The 13,796-nt window shown below is 38.4% G+C and overlaps 1 protein-coding gene across 6 annotated transcripts in view; it reads left to right on the top strand.

The window, feature by feature from the left end:
* RC3H2 (ring finger and CCCH-type domains 2) overlaps nt 1-13,731 on the top strand; it is a 29,295-nt gene extending 15,564 nt beyond the window's left edge. For 5 of the 6 annotated variants that reach the window (XM_065695804.1, XM_065695807.1, XM_065695803.1 and 2 more), the window contains exons 11-21: nt 526-740; nt 1,221-1,648; nt 2,081-2,251; nt 3,376-3,531; nt 4,238-4,451; nt 4,609-4,693; nt 5,232-5,313; nt 5,693-5,827; nt 6,378-6,485; nt 7,540-7,688; nt 8,295-13,731. In XM_065695804.1, coding sequence (XP_065551876.1) covers nt 526-740; nt 1,221-1,648; nt 2,081-2,251; nt 3,376-3,531; nt 4,238-4,451; nt 4,609-4,693; nt 5,232-5,313; nt 5,693-5,827; nt 6,378-6,485; nt 7,540-7,688; nt 8,295-8,490 — 1,939 coding nt within the window. In that variant the 3' untranslated portion in view covers nt 8,491-13,731. The remainder of the gene's footprint in view (nt 1-525; nt 741-1,220; nt 1,649-2,080; nt 2,252-3,375; nt 3,532-4,237; nt 4,452-4,608; nt 4,694-5,231; nt 5,314-5,692; nt 5,828-6,377; nt 6,486-7,539; nt 7,689-8,294) is intronic. The other variant, XM_065695808.1, reaches the window with a different exon arrangement.
* The last annotated feature ends 65 nt before the right edge of the window (nt 13,732-13,796 follow it).

The raw sequence follows: 13,796 nt of genomic DNA, 5'->3' as shown, positions 1-13,796 counted from the left end.
TTTTATTCTGTTGTTCTCAGCCTTGTATCTTGCTTACTATGGGGTTATTACATACAAGCAAAAAAAAAACACTTTGCACTCAAAATCTGACATTTCCTGAAACCAGGAAGGGTGCACACGGTGCACCTTAACACTTCCTTAATAATCTTGGAAACCTCCTAGTTCTGGGGTTTGCCTTAAAACTTTTTAGATACTTCCACAGGTAGGCCTGAGGCTCTAAACAGCTTTTCAAAGCTTTTGTCTTTACCACAGTATGCTCACAAGTGGTATGTAACTTCTGGTTACGTACCAAAACGTTTATATCCACTTCTGAGTTCTCTTAGACCAAAGTCTAAGATGTAGCATCTAAAGGATCTAAGATCTAAAATTATCCTAATATGTATGATCATCTGGGGATATGAGAAACAAAATTCCAGAGGAAATTACATAGCCCAAATTTGCACATTACATGGGAGTGTACATGGAGAGATGACTAACTGAAATAAGTTAAGATCTGCCTAATGATTTCTTGGTAATCCTTTTCAGTAAAATTGGGTCTCCACCCAAGACTCCTGTAAGCCAGGCAGCAGCTACCTCAGCTGGTCCTCCTAATATTGGAACAGAAGTTAATTCTGTGCCTCCAAAATCCAGCCCGTTCGTTCCCAGAGTACCCGTCTACCCTCCACATTCTGATAATGTTCAATATTTCCAAGATCCCCGGACTCAGCTGTCATATGAAGTTCCACAGTACCCACAGACAGGTGAGTGAGATGAGCACTGAATCGCAAACAGCTCTGAACCTTTCTGTAGATAAGCCTGAGTGCTGAGAAATAACTTTTATCTCAATGTTTTATGTTTGTTTTGTTAATATCAGCTGAATCTTCATTTAATGGAATACTGATCTGGTCATTTTAACTTCCTATGTAAAGAAGTGTGTAAGAAGCTGTCTTTTCAGTTACATATGGTACATACGTTATACTGTAGTACATAGGAGCAATGGCAGAGAAACTCCATTTTCCAAATTGGGTCAAGGTGGAAAAGGGTCAGCACATCATCTGCAAATACAGTTGTCATATGTGAAATTAGCATTCCACAGGAAAACAATAGGGCCAGTAACAGGTTTGTAAAGTGTGACTCTTCGCTCTCTAAAGGTACTTATTAACAATGTTTACGGTTTTAGAAGGTGTAAAATTGTGGGTCATTTGTGGTTACATTAAATATGCCTTTTTCCAATTTTTAAGGATATTATCCACCACCTCCAACAGTACCAGCTGGTGTGGCTCCCTGTGTTCCTCGCTTTGTGAGGTCCAATAACGTTCCAGAATCCTCCCTCCCACCTGCTTCCGTGCCATATGCCGATCATTACAGTACATTTCCCCCTCGAGATCGACTGAATTCTCCTTACCAACCTCCTCCTCCGCAGCCGTATGGACCAGTTCCTCCTGTCCCTTCTGGAATGTATGCTCCAGTTTATGACAGCAGGCGCATCTGGCGCCCACAGATGTACCCACGAGATGATATTATTAGGAGCAATTCTTTACCTCCCATGGATGTGATGCACTCATCTGTCTATCAGACATCATTACGTGAGAGATACAACTCTTTGGATGGGTATTACTCTGTGGCTTGTCAACCTCCAAACGAACAGAGGACTGTGCCTTTACCAAGGGTAAGTGAGAGTCAGTGAGGGAAGGAGGTAGCCTTGGCTCTGAAGGCTATTACTGAAAAGTTGGCAAATAATCAGCATAGATATCTTATCTTTATTTGGGATTACAGTAATCAAAGCATGTGACCTGGACAAAGTTCTTGGGTTTTTTAACCATAATAAAATGGGTTGTAGAATAGACTGATCTGCATTAGGACCAGAGCCCCTCTGCCTCTCTAATTCCTGTGCATGTTGCTTGAATTAATTATGTATTTAATATTTGAGTTGCTATACATGGGCAAGGTCCTTCTCCAAATCCTTGTGAAATTCTTACAGTGATACCAGTGCAAGGTTAAAGACCCAAGGGAATCTGAAGGTCCAAGTGTGTCCTTGGCGAGTATTTGCCTTTTTATTATGGTATGATCAGGTATGCTGTTGTATATTTATCGTTGCTAGGAGCCTTGTGGTCATTTGAAGACTGGTTATGAAGAGCAGTTAAGACGGAAGCCGGAGCAATGGGCACAGTACCACACACAGAAAACTCCTCTGGTATCGTCAACCCTTCCTATGGCAACACCATCTCCAACACCACCTTCTCCTCTCTTCAGCGTAGATTTCAGCACAGAGGTGGGAAGCCAAAGAACTTCTTTATCTTCCCTTCCTGTTTAAGATGTCATTTAATAGTTCTAGTAAAGGTTTTCCACCTACTACCTGTTGCTCATGAAATTAAATCTTCTAGCAAAAGGGAAGTAATATCTATTAACAAATGCATTCAGTTTGATATTAAAGTGATGCTGAACATGATTGTGGGGAAAAAAGGTCAAGAAATGAAGTGATTCAATTTGCCCGCACTAAAGGAAATGTAATGTTACTGAACTAGTGCTGTGAGCCTCCAGGTTTTTGTGTAGGGAGCAGTTGTTTTCTATTAAGAAGGACCTTCCTTTTCATACTCCAAATGGCATTACAACATGATGAATAGACTGAATCAAGCTGGAAATGCTTGTCAAGTCCCAGATAATACAGAACTCTTAAAAGTAGTAAAAGGCATAGGTAGAACATTGTGTACTTTGTAAGTTCTGTACATGGAACTTAGCAAATAGGAACAGTGTGATTTGGGGGGAAAAAAGTAAATCTTGTGATATTTACTTTCTGTATGTACTTTTAATGTGTAAATTAAATGCATCCAAGACACTAGTTTGAGAACCACTGTGCCAAGCCCTCTTTGCTGTGGTTTGACAATTCCACTGACAATATTTGAGGTGTTAGACTCTGATTATTCAGAAAAAGTCTTATAAAGTGGGAGTACCTGAAGTCCCTTGTGGGTGCATTCAAGGTAGATCAGGATATATATAGTCCTTTTCATCCAAGTTGAAGGGTTCAAAGTCGCATTTCTATCTGCTACTGGCTTATACATTAAAGGAACATGCATGGCTTCCTCTCAGTTTAATTACTGTAGATGTTTGCCTGAAGCAACCTGCCACTAGCATGTGAGGCTGAAATCAGTGTCACTCTCTTGGCAGTCCAGATAGTTACTTGTAGTGGCAAAGCTTGCCCTTCTTCGACAGCTGTCACCTGCACTGGTTTAAATGAGTCAAAAATGGGTTATGTTGTCCCTAAGTCAAGTCTTGAATACAGCTAGAACTCCATGATTGACTTCTGAAATAATTTAACAGCAGTAAATGTCTTTTCTTATTTTAAGACTGAATTCCCTGGTTTTATTATTCACTACTTATTTATTCCCTTTTCCATAGTTCTCAGAAAATGTCAGTGATTTGAGTGGAACTAAATTTGAGGAAGACCATCTCTCTCACTATTCACCGTGGTCTTGTGGCACTATTGGCTCTTGTATAAATGCTATCGACTCAGAGCCCAAGGATGTGATTGCCAATTCAAATGCCGTGTTAATGGTAGGGGTTTTCTGCATGTTACCTCATTAGTGTAATAATACTCACATGCTGAAGTGTCTTCTGCTTGGTCAAACAAGGCTTTTTTTAAAAGTTGGTAGCTTCTATTCTTAGTATTTTGGAGCAGTTCTGCCCGTTTGAGGTTATTCGGAATATCTTCTCCCAGTTTTGTAAATAAACTGTGTATTTACCTCAGTGACAGAATGTAGTGCCATGAGAGGGGGAAAAAAGCTATCTGTGAAAATAGGTACAAAAAATAGGTAGTATGAATCATGGAATGCAGGTCACCTCTGGAGGGGTAAGAGCTCATGCTTTTGGGAGACTTCCTGCTATGTAGTGTGGCAGGTTGACTTTATATTCTGTGAAGCAGGTGTAATCAAGTCTCATCTCAAGCCTTCTTTGATACTGCCTCTTTCAAGTGCAGGAAAGGGTGCTGGTGGATCTTTAAGCATACTGGAACTTTTTCTGCCTGGAAACACAAGCTTGGAAAGGCAAAATTATTTCTTCTAGAAATGGTGGTAGCTTTCTCATGGTCAGTTTGCCATTAAAGGGCAATAATAGTTAAATCATGGAGGCCCATCTTGGCTCTCTAATTGGACAGATTTTCAGCATTGTATTCAGGAACAATAATCAGAAAGCTATTGGCCAACTGAAGAACCTAAATAACCTCAAATGAGTCCATGTATCTTTTTATGTCCTAAATATGTAGGATTTGGACAGCGGGGACGTTAAAAGGAGAGTGCATTTATTTGAAACTCAGAGAAGGGCAAAGGAAGAAGATCCTATAATCCCATTTAGCGATGGACCGATCATCTCCAAGTGGGGTGCAATCTCCAGGTCATCCCGCACAGGTTATCACACGACAGATCCTATTCAGGCCACTGCTTCCCAAGGAAGTGCTACTAAACCCATCAGTGTATCAGGTACAAGTATAAGCTTTGTATGACAATGTTGCGTACATCATGAGCATTTCATTCCCTTCATGCTTACTACAGCAGTGAAGATTCAAAGAGCCACAATATCTGTATAACCCATTTGAAGAACAGAGAACATAATGAATTGTGTCTTCATTTGTTACAGATTATGTCCCTTATGTCAATGCTGTTGACTCACGATGGAGTGCCTATGGCTCAGATTCTGCCTCATCAGCACGTTATGCAGAACGGTATGGACTGTTTTCTGTGTTCTGTTAAAAGAATTGTCTATACCTTAGTGTTCTTCAAAATCCTGAATCTGGTGGGGAAAAAAATCTGGAACTGTTAATAGATGTTCTTAATTTTAAAGTAAAAATTAAAGTAAAATGTTTTCTGTCAAGCATAAGGCCTTGGGAAAACTAGGTTAAAACTTGTGTAGTCTTTAATACTTAATGCAGCTAATAATACCCCATTACTAGCAACATATCCCTTAAGAGACCTCGTCAGAGAATTGGAGTCAGGTACTGCCAAGCTGTCATGTCAAAATCTGCAATCTTGAATTGTTTCTCTCAACTTTTCTTGACCCATTTTACCCGTATGTAAAACAAGGATGTTTGTTTCATATAATATCTTGGGGTATTGTGAGCCCCAATGAAGGTGAAGAGTGCATTATCTTAGTCATAGAATTTCTGTCCAAAAATCTAACACTGATAGACTAACGAAGTTTATGGGGCCTTTGATTTACAGAACTTGTTTTTAATTCCTAGTTTTGCCTTCTTTCTCTTGAAGGGACAGGTTCATGGTTGCAGATTTGTCTGGTCACCGAAAGCATTCCAGCACTGGAGATCTATTGAGTATTGAATTACAGCAGGTGAGAAATTGTATCATGTGTTTTTAATAATTAAAACAAAAGTGATTTAGTAAAGTGATTTTAAATTGGTTTTCTTAGTGTAGCCTACAGAAAATAGTACAATTGACAGAATGACCAATAAGGGTTAACTAGATGCCAGTCCTGCAGTGCTTAGTATGATGCATAAGGACTGCTAGCATGAGCTGTTCCACTGACATCAGCAAGGCCATTTTTGGGAGAAACTGGTGAGCCTGATACATGTCAGCAAATGCAGAACAAAATAAATGCATTAAAGGAAAACATAGTTACCTATCTAGCAGGGGAACTGTTCCTTTGGTAGGCTGGTTTATTTTACCATTTGACAATACATGGTTGGTAACTGATATGTTTCTTTCCGTAGGCCAAAAGTAACTCATTATTACTTCAGAGAGAGGCGAATGCACTAGCCATGCAACAGAAGTGGAATTCTCTAGATGAAGGCAGTCGTCTTACCTTAAATCTTTTAAGCAAGGAAATTGATCTGAGGAATGGTGAGGTAAAGAAAGGGGTAATTGGGATGAAACAAATTTCTGAGGTTTTGTGTATATACATAAGTGCATGCATTTTAACCAAGACCTAAAAATAGTTTTATCATTCCCAAATATTTCTAACACATTTTTTGCAAGTTAAGTCACTGTTGTTGTTGTTGTCCAGTTATTTCCCTGAGATCAGGTAGGTGCATCTGCAGTGCCGCTGCTCCAACCATCCATTTACAAAATGGGAAGAATGAGACAATCCACTTTCATGCAGTCTTACTTTCCATTCTGTTGTACATGTTAGAAACATAAACATTGTGTCAGTGGACTCCTACAGAATTTTCTACCTCAGGATTCATTTTATCTCTCTGTTTCAGTACTTTAATGTGATTAGATTTAGTTTTGTCCCCTATTTTGTCTATGCTCAAAGTTCAATTTGTGTTTGTTGCTTGTGTTTAGAAATGTTGTGTCCTAGAAATGCATCTGATGTTTTCACTGTAATACTTGAGTGTTGTGTGGAGCAGGTGAAAAGCCAGCTTGATATTACAGAAGATACTCTTTTTTTTTCAGACTGATTATACTGAAGACTGTGCAGACACAAAGCCAGATCGAGACATTGAATTGGAGCTGTCAGCCCTGGATACAGATGAACCTGATGGGCAAAGTGAACAAATAGAAGTAAGTACAGAAATCTTCATCTAAAGAGGTCACTGGGTCCCTTCATTAGTTACTAAGAAACTTTTACAATTTCTACTTGAATTAGTAGATTACTTTGATAGCAGAATCTTGAGTTTAGTCTTTGTAGTGATAGCAAACGCTTGCCTTATTTGAACACTAGGGGTCTCACTGAGATACCTGGCAGTTAATATTACCACGTTGAAAACAGCTCGGTGTGTTGTCACAGCTTTCAGCTTTTTGCTCTTTGATAACATTAGTAATGGGAAGTCTGTCCTTTCCCCTTCCCCTCCAGTGTTGAAACTGTAGTTAAGAATGGTTTATGTTTGTGTAATCATTTAACTTAAACTTTATGCTCACCTGGGTTCTAACAGTAAAGTCATTTAATTGTAACCCAGTGTTCGTTTTCACTACTACTTCATTGTTTGTTTGTAATGTAACTGGTGCATCTGCCCCAGTTTCTTCTATGTAATTTTTTCCTTTTGCTGTGCAGCATTAAAACATTCTGGAGTTCATTCCAAACATTAGGATCAGTTGTCCTTTTTTATAGCATTAAATTAAGGTTCTTATCTGGAACATATCCCATAACACATTCAATACTGACTTACAGTACTGGTGACAGCTTTTGTTTGCTCTGCCTGAGGTTTCTTGAAGCAGTAGTATTTTTTATTGTGTATTTTTTGTTAACCATTCTGCCACTTGATTTCTGAATCACCATTATGTGGATGGAAGGACCTTTCTCTTCAGCCTTACCTCTACCCCTGATTATTGAAACAGCTCTCGCTTTATTGCCTCCTTCCTATCTCACCTGATAAGCCATTTTTTAGCAACTGATGTTTAAACTGATGTTTACCATCGTCATTCACTGCAGTCTTCGAAAGATTGTTTTTTCCTTTTCCCTATAGTAAAATAATGTAGACATTCCAAAGTATGAAATAAAAACAAGGAGTCTTATGACGAGACTCTGTTTCTATCAGTTTTATGTAGTGGAGCATATTAAGAAAATTTAAAGCTGGTTGTGACAGTGTTGATGGATATTTCTCCTTTTCTTCTCTAGGAAATTCTGGATATACAGCTAGGTATTAGTTCTCAAGATGATCAGCTGCTCAATGGGACAACCGTAGAGAATGGACATCTGCTAAAGCAACACCAGAAAGAATCTATGGAACAGAAGAGACAAAGTTTAGGTGAAGACCTTGTGATTCTGTGAGTGTTAGACAAAACAGCAGTGTCTGCCAGTTTTAGACAAACAGCAGCATCAGAATAGGTGAAGCATGGTTGTTTATGGATGAACTACGTACCTACTCAGACTCGGATTAGACATCTGCATTGTGTATACATGGTGAAGTGAGAAGAACCTGTTAAGAAATAGAATTAGGTCACAAATACAAAAGTCACAGGATGGCACCATTGTTCATATGCATTGTTGTAATCATATACACTGAAACTGTCACAGCTGTTAAAAATACCTTTCACGTTCAGTAAGCAAAAAAATGCAAAAGTATTTTTATAGTTAACAGAAATTAAGAAAAACTCCAAAAGGTGAAATGTCCTCCTGTTTGCACAAATCTCCATAGAGAGGTAGTTTTTAAAATACACTATTTTAGGTTTCTATGTTCTGTAGTCTTTACTGTGTAATGCAGCCTTTGAAAATGAGGCAGACTACACCTTGAGCGTACCGTTCCACAGTAAGATGTTTAGCCTGTTGCTAAAAAGGAGTTGATGTCAGTATTTATTTAATGCACACAATTCAGTTGCGGATACTTGTGCATGTACTTGTTTAATATTTGTGTAACTTATTTTTCTCCTCAGGGAGGAGCAGAAAACAATCCTGCCCGTAACTTCTTGCTTCAGTCAGCCGATCACATCTGTTAGCAATGCAAGCTGCCTGCCCATCAGCACAGCAGTCAGTGTTGGCAGCCTCATTTTGAAAACTGCTCACATTATGTCTGAGGATAAAAATGACTTTTTAAAGCCTGTTGCAAGTGGCAGGATGGTTAACAGCTGAAAGGCATTCATCTTTCCAGCTTGTGACCACACCATGGAAGCATTTACACTAGCTTTTTATATATATAATATATATTATATAATGTATATTTTTTTTAAAAGAATAATATTGGGGTCATGCATTTCCTGTGGACTCTTTGATACTTCAAGCCCCTCTCGCATTAGCATTCTGAAGAAAAAAAAAACTTACTTTCCTAGGGTAAGGCGTTCACTTTCCACAAATGAATGGAATTTGGACATTGTTTTACTTAAGCTTAAAGCAGCTTTTTATGAGTTTGTAGCAATCCGGTGCGGTATCTGAGCCATTCTTGTTTAAAATGGCTTCTGTAGAAAACTAACAACTCAGTTATTTAAACTAGCAGGATCCTACGATGATACATCTAGTGAAAGGAAGACTTAACTTATTTGTCTCTATTTTGTTTCATGAGAGAAGAACTCGTGTCTTGTTGCAGCTGCTTTTTCTTTAGTTGTGGAACTTTGCATGGAGTATTGTTTCCTGTTTGAAGACTGAGAGGTGGAGATTCGGACTTGAGACTTTTACAGGGTTAACACTCCATTAGCTTTGCACTGCTACATTATTTGCAGGTCTGTGGTGCAGTGCTTTGCTGCAGCTTTTTTGTTTCCATTCCCCCCCCCAGTTTCTGCTTTAGTAATGTAGATACACATACACAGGCTACTTGTCCAAGTAAAGTTATCAGAAGTAAACCAAGTGCCTAAGTCCTCCAGCTAATGTACTAGGTATTGATTTCCCCAAGTTATGCGTGAAACGATTTTCAACCATTTTGAGAGGTTATGCACTAATGTAACAGCAATTTTGGTTTTTCTCTTTTTTTCTTATTGATAGTTCTCAACTTGGAGATTATAGAATCCAGATGACTTGGCAAAAAGTATCAGGTGCTCTTGGCTTTCCTTTGAAAACCCTGTACGTAGTGTTTGCACTGACTAACAGAGATGGTATTGCTGTTTTTTGTACTGTTTTGTTCTTAATTTAAACTAAGTATTGGGAATTTAAGGCGGTTGTATTACCTTTGTTAAATGTTGTTAATCATAATTTTGTATTCAGGTTTAATTTTTGCTTGTTCAGTGGCAACTTATTTTCAAAGACCTTGAAAATACAATAATAGAGCATTATCTGACCTTCAGAGTACTGAAAAGCATATGAATTTATGCCCTGCTAAGGTGTGACTGAGAATCATGTTAGGCATGTCAACTGAAAATTGGTTTTCATAAATACACATGAAATAGAACCCTGGGCATATATTTTGTTGGTTTGAGAAGCTTAAAAATCCACTCTTTTTTTTTCTCTTTCGGGAAAGAAAGCAGGACTCTCCCTCCTGATGGTGACTCTCTTCTTGTTCGTCCTCTTCCTTTTCTTTGTGACAAGTTTTACATTTTATTTTCTTTTCTTTTTTTTTATGTTTTTTATTAACTTCTGTGAAGTTGTTTACTCTGAAAATTGTACTGGAATATTTTAAGCCAAGCTGATCTTTCACCAGGTGTACTGCATGTAAGGGCTTTTCCTGCTAGCAAAAATGCTTAAAGAGGATCATGTTACTGGTCGTCTGAGTTGTTATTTTACAAAATCACAGCTATGTGGTCGGGTAAGATTTTGATAACTGTTTTGTGCACGCTTCTGGGGGGTGGGGGTTGGCATTTCCCTGAGGGTTACTGATTAGACTAAGTAAATATTGGTGTTTGATATCTCTCCTAATGAACCTGTCCATGAGATAATTATGTTGTAAATATACCTGCAAATCCAAGGGTTAGTTTTGATATTCTGGTGTCAGTATGGAAGATCTTACACATCTATTTAATACTCCAGTGTAAAGGAATGTATGTAGAAAACCAGTTGAGTAGTCTTTTCTTAGTTTCCTTTGGCTGTTGCTGTACCTTCCTATAGCCAGTGCCACCTCATAGCTAGGATTAGACTGATGCTTTGTTTCACTTGCAACTTGAAATGAATGGACACAAGAACCAGACCACCTTTGTCACCTTAACTTATTTCCTATCGATGTTAACTTTAACTTAGAATGTTAGACATAAATATGATTGTTGTATATTTTATACCAAGGCCATTATGTAAATACGAATTTATATTACTTTTGAAATGCTTCTGAGATACTATTATTTGCTGTACAATGTAATTCCAAAACAGATATGCAAACAAGTATGTCTCTTTCATGGATATTTAAACAGTGAGATCTTCCATGTTGAAGGTGATGTAATTTTTTTAAAAGATTTTTAAATTTTAAATTGCTATTTTGTTACAAAAATAGAGAAAATATAAAGGTTTGAGAAGTCCTTATTTGCCCTCAGGGAAAGAGCCCTCTGTGCACCAGAACTCCACAGAACATCTTCAGCATGATCTGAGGGTGAATATATACTACATAAATTGATTGTGTATTTACCTTAACTTTTTAATTTTAAAATTGCAACTTTAAAAACTTGGTTGTGCTCTGCTGGAGGGGGGTTGGGATAAGCTGCTTACACACATTTGCCTGTTTGTCCAGTGAAATTACATAAGCCTGACATATTCCTGCTAGCCAGACTGGCCTATTTAACACCAGATGTATCTATATATACTCTTGTCTGCAGCAGGAGGTCCCATGATAGAGCAGTTTGCTAGGATGACCATACACTTCATATGGAAAGTTGGTTCTTAACTGAGGCTAGGGGGTTTATTTTAGTTGGATTTTTAATATCTAGAATGACAGGCAAAAGAATTCTTTAGGGATTTCAACAGCATGCGAGCTTTGTCTTAACAGTTTTAGCACTGATTGTGTGGTTTACGGCATGAAATTGTGCCCTCCAGTGCCCTGACAAGGAGAAAGCTACAGGTGGTAACCTAGCTTGGGCTTTCTTCTTTGGTGAAGTTTCAGCCTTTGACCCTATACAAACAAGTATGTATTCATTTGTCTAGATGTAGATCAGGTGCCTTAGGGCTATGGAAGGGCTTATTTTCTGATGCTGAGATACAGTGACTTATCTTTGTGTGTGAATAGCAGTGATTCCCTTGTAGGTTTTGGCCTAACTTACCTGTGCTGTCAGAAAAAAGGCCCATAGCAGAATGGGGAAAGAGACTGGCTCTTTTGCTTTGCTTGGACAAGCATTTTGGGTTGTTTTGGTTTGGCTTTTCTTTTGGTTTGGTTTTTTCCCCACTAGGGGTACAGCAGGGATTTCACATGCAAGAGATACAGGAATTATTAGTGTCTAAGTTAATTGTGTTGCCTCACTACCTGGATTCATTCCTTGGTTTGCCTCATTTCCCACATAGGTCTTAATAGAGACTAATGCTTGTGCTGGGAGAATGTTTGTGTGAGAAAGTAATGATCTGTACATTCTTAGCATATACTTAGAGCAGAGTGATTGCCCTGCTACTGATATTTTGTTCCTGTAAACAGGTGACAAGAAATGAATCTTAGTGTTTATGCAGATTTTGCATTGTAGAATGTATACTAGACCCTTCAAAGGAAAGGTTAGACTCTTTGCAAAGCAAACTGGCGTTGGTTCTTGGTAGTCTAGTACAGGGACACTAAAGTTTGACATTTGATTTAGGAAAAAAACCCCATGTTGTACACAGCTGATTATGTTAAATAAGCTCTTAATTGCTCTTCGTAGAAGTCTAATTTGGGAGGTTTTAGTGCTTTGATAACACAATTGAAATCTTACTTTATCCTGTACTCGAGCTGAATGCTGTTCTTGTATAATAGTGTACTAGGCTGGATGAGGTACAAAATAATGCACAGAGGTCAGAAACAGCTGAGGAAAGAATGCTTAAAATAACATAATCTACACTCGGAATAGTTCCAAACATTGGTTTTGTTTGCTTTTTTAAAGCACAAGTTGTCAAGTTGTACCTGTTGCTGTACATAAACACTGTATGCCAGCAGCTCCTTGATCATATCTGTGGACAGACTTTGCATTATTATTAGACTGTTATTAAAGGAAGATGTTGAATTTGAAGAGTGTAACAAAATGAGAAATGATCGGATTATCTATAGTATGTAAAAGTCCATTCTTTATGTTGTAGTTTAATCCCTTTCTTAGGAAAGTCCCTCTCATTGAGGGACCTCTTCTGCAAGCAGAACACAATAGATGTGCTTTTTTTAAATGACCCCATTTTCCAGTATAAAGGAAGAGCTAACTTTGGCAGTAAGTCATCACCATGCATCTCTCTGCTGGCAAGGGAGCACGGCAAGAAAAGAAACCAAACCCCAAACTGGCAGTGATGAGATGAAACAAATCTGAATCACAAAATGACCAATACCCGAACATAAATATTACACCCTGTTATTTAAGAAGGATGCTTGTGGAAGCTTTTAATCACTCGAGATTTCGCTGTTAAAGCTGAACTACAACAGAGCCTGGCTGCATTTATTACTGCCAAAAGCCAAGGTCATTTGCACATAGCCCATCAGTGTATCCAGGGTAGGTCTCAGTTAATCCAAGGCATGGAAGTGCATGCATTTTCTTAGCTGGGCAAACAAGTACATTATACAGTAGTTGTGATACAACACATGTGGCTTTTATTTGTACTGCACATACCCACTGTACAGCCACTCCGAAGTATCGTGGTTAGCTTGCAGCATCTGCTGTCCGCATTTATACTGTTTACTGCGTATTCTTTTCCCTGGAAGTTTTAAAGAAAATTGGTTTTTTTCTTTTTTTTTTCTCTTGTTGCATTGATTACATTTTATAAATTTGCTTAGCTGGAAAGTTTGGGAAAAGAGGCCTGTTTGTCAATTGTACAACCGATTGTGAAGCTCTAGTGTGAATATTTTTACGTCTGTATTAGACATTTTCTTTGCAAATCTATTGTTCGATTGAAATGTAAATGAAATAAAAGATGGTGTACACCCATCATGTATAAAGCAGGCACCATCGCTACGATGGATTTAATGCTCATTTTTATGGCGCATTCTCAGCTTCTATTTAAAACTATAATTTAAAAAAAGAAAAAAGAAAAAAAAATCTGTAAAATGAAATGGGGTTATATGGGGGAGTAAATTCTATTCCGTTTATCTCGGGTTGAGTTCCCAATGGTCGTTTCCCTTCGTGTTAGAGGTAGGGGCGGGCGGTGCCGTGTGTGTTTGCTGTAGCACTGAAGTGAAGAGGTTGTATAGCTTTGGCTGGTCACGGAGTAGAGCATCCTGGTTTTCAGTGTTTGAGAGACTCGGTGGAAGAAGTTTGCAGTATTGACATGTATTTGCATGCACGAATAAAAATTATTTGTCCACCTTAACGGCCTCTTTGCCTTTGCCCGCGGGAAGGAACGGGTGGGAGGGAGAGGAGGAGGAGGAGGAGGAT

The sequence above is a fragment of the Lathamus discolor genome, chromosome 15, assembly GCF_037157495.1.
Source record: "Lathamus discolor isolate bLatDis1 chromosome 15, bLatDis1.hap1, whole genome shotgun sequence".
NCBI classification, from domain to species: domain Eukaryota; kingdom Metazoa; phylum Chordata; class Aves; order Psittaciformes; family Psittacidae; genus Lathamus; species Lathamus discolor.
This window is presented reverse-complemented; position numbering and strand designations above follow the sequence as displayed.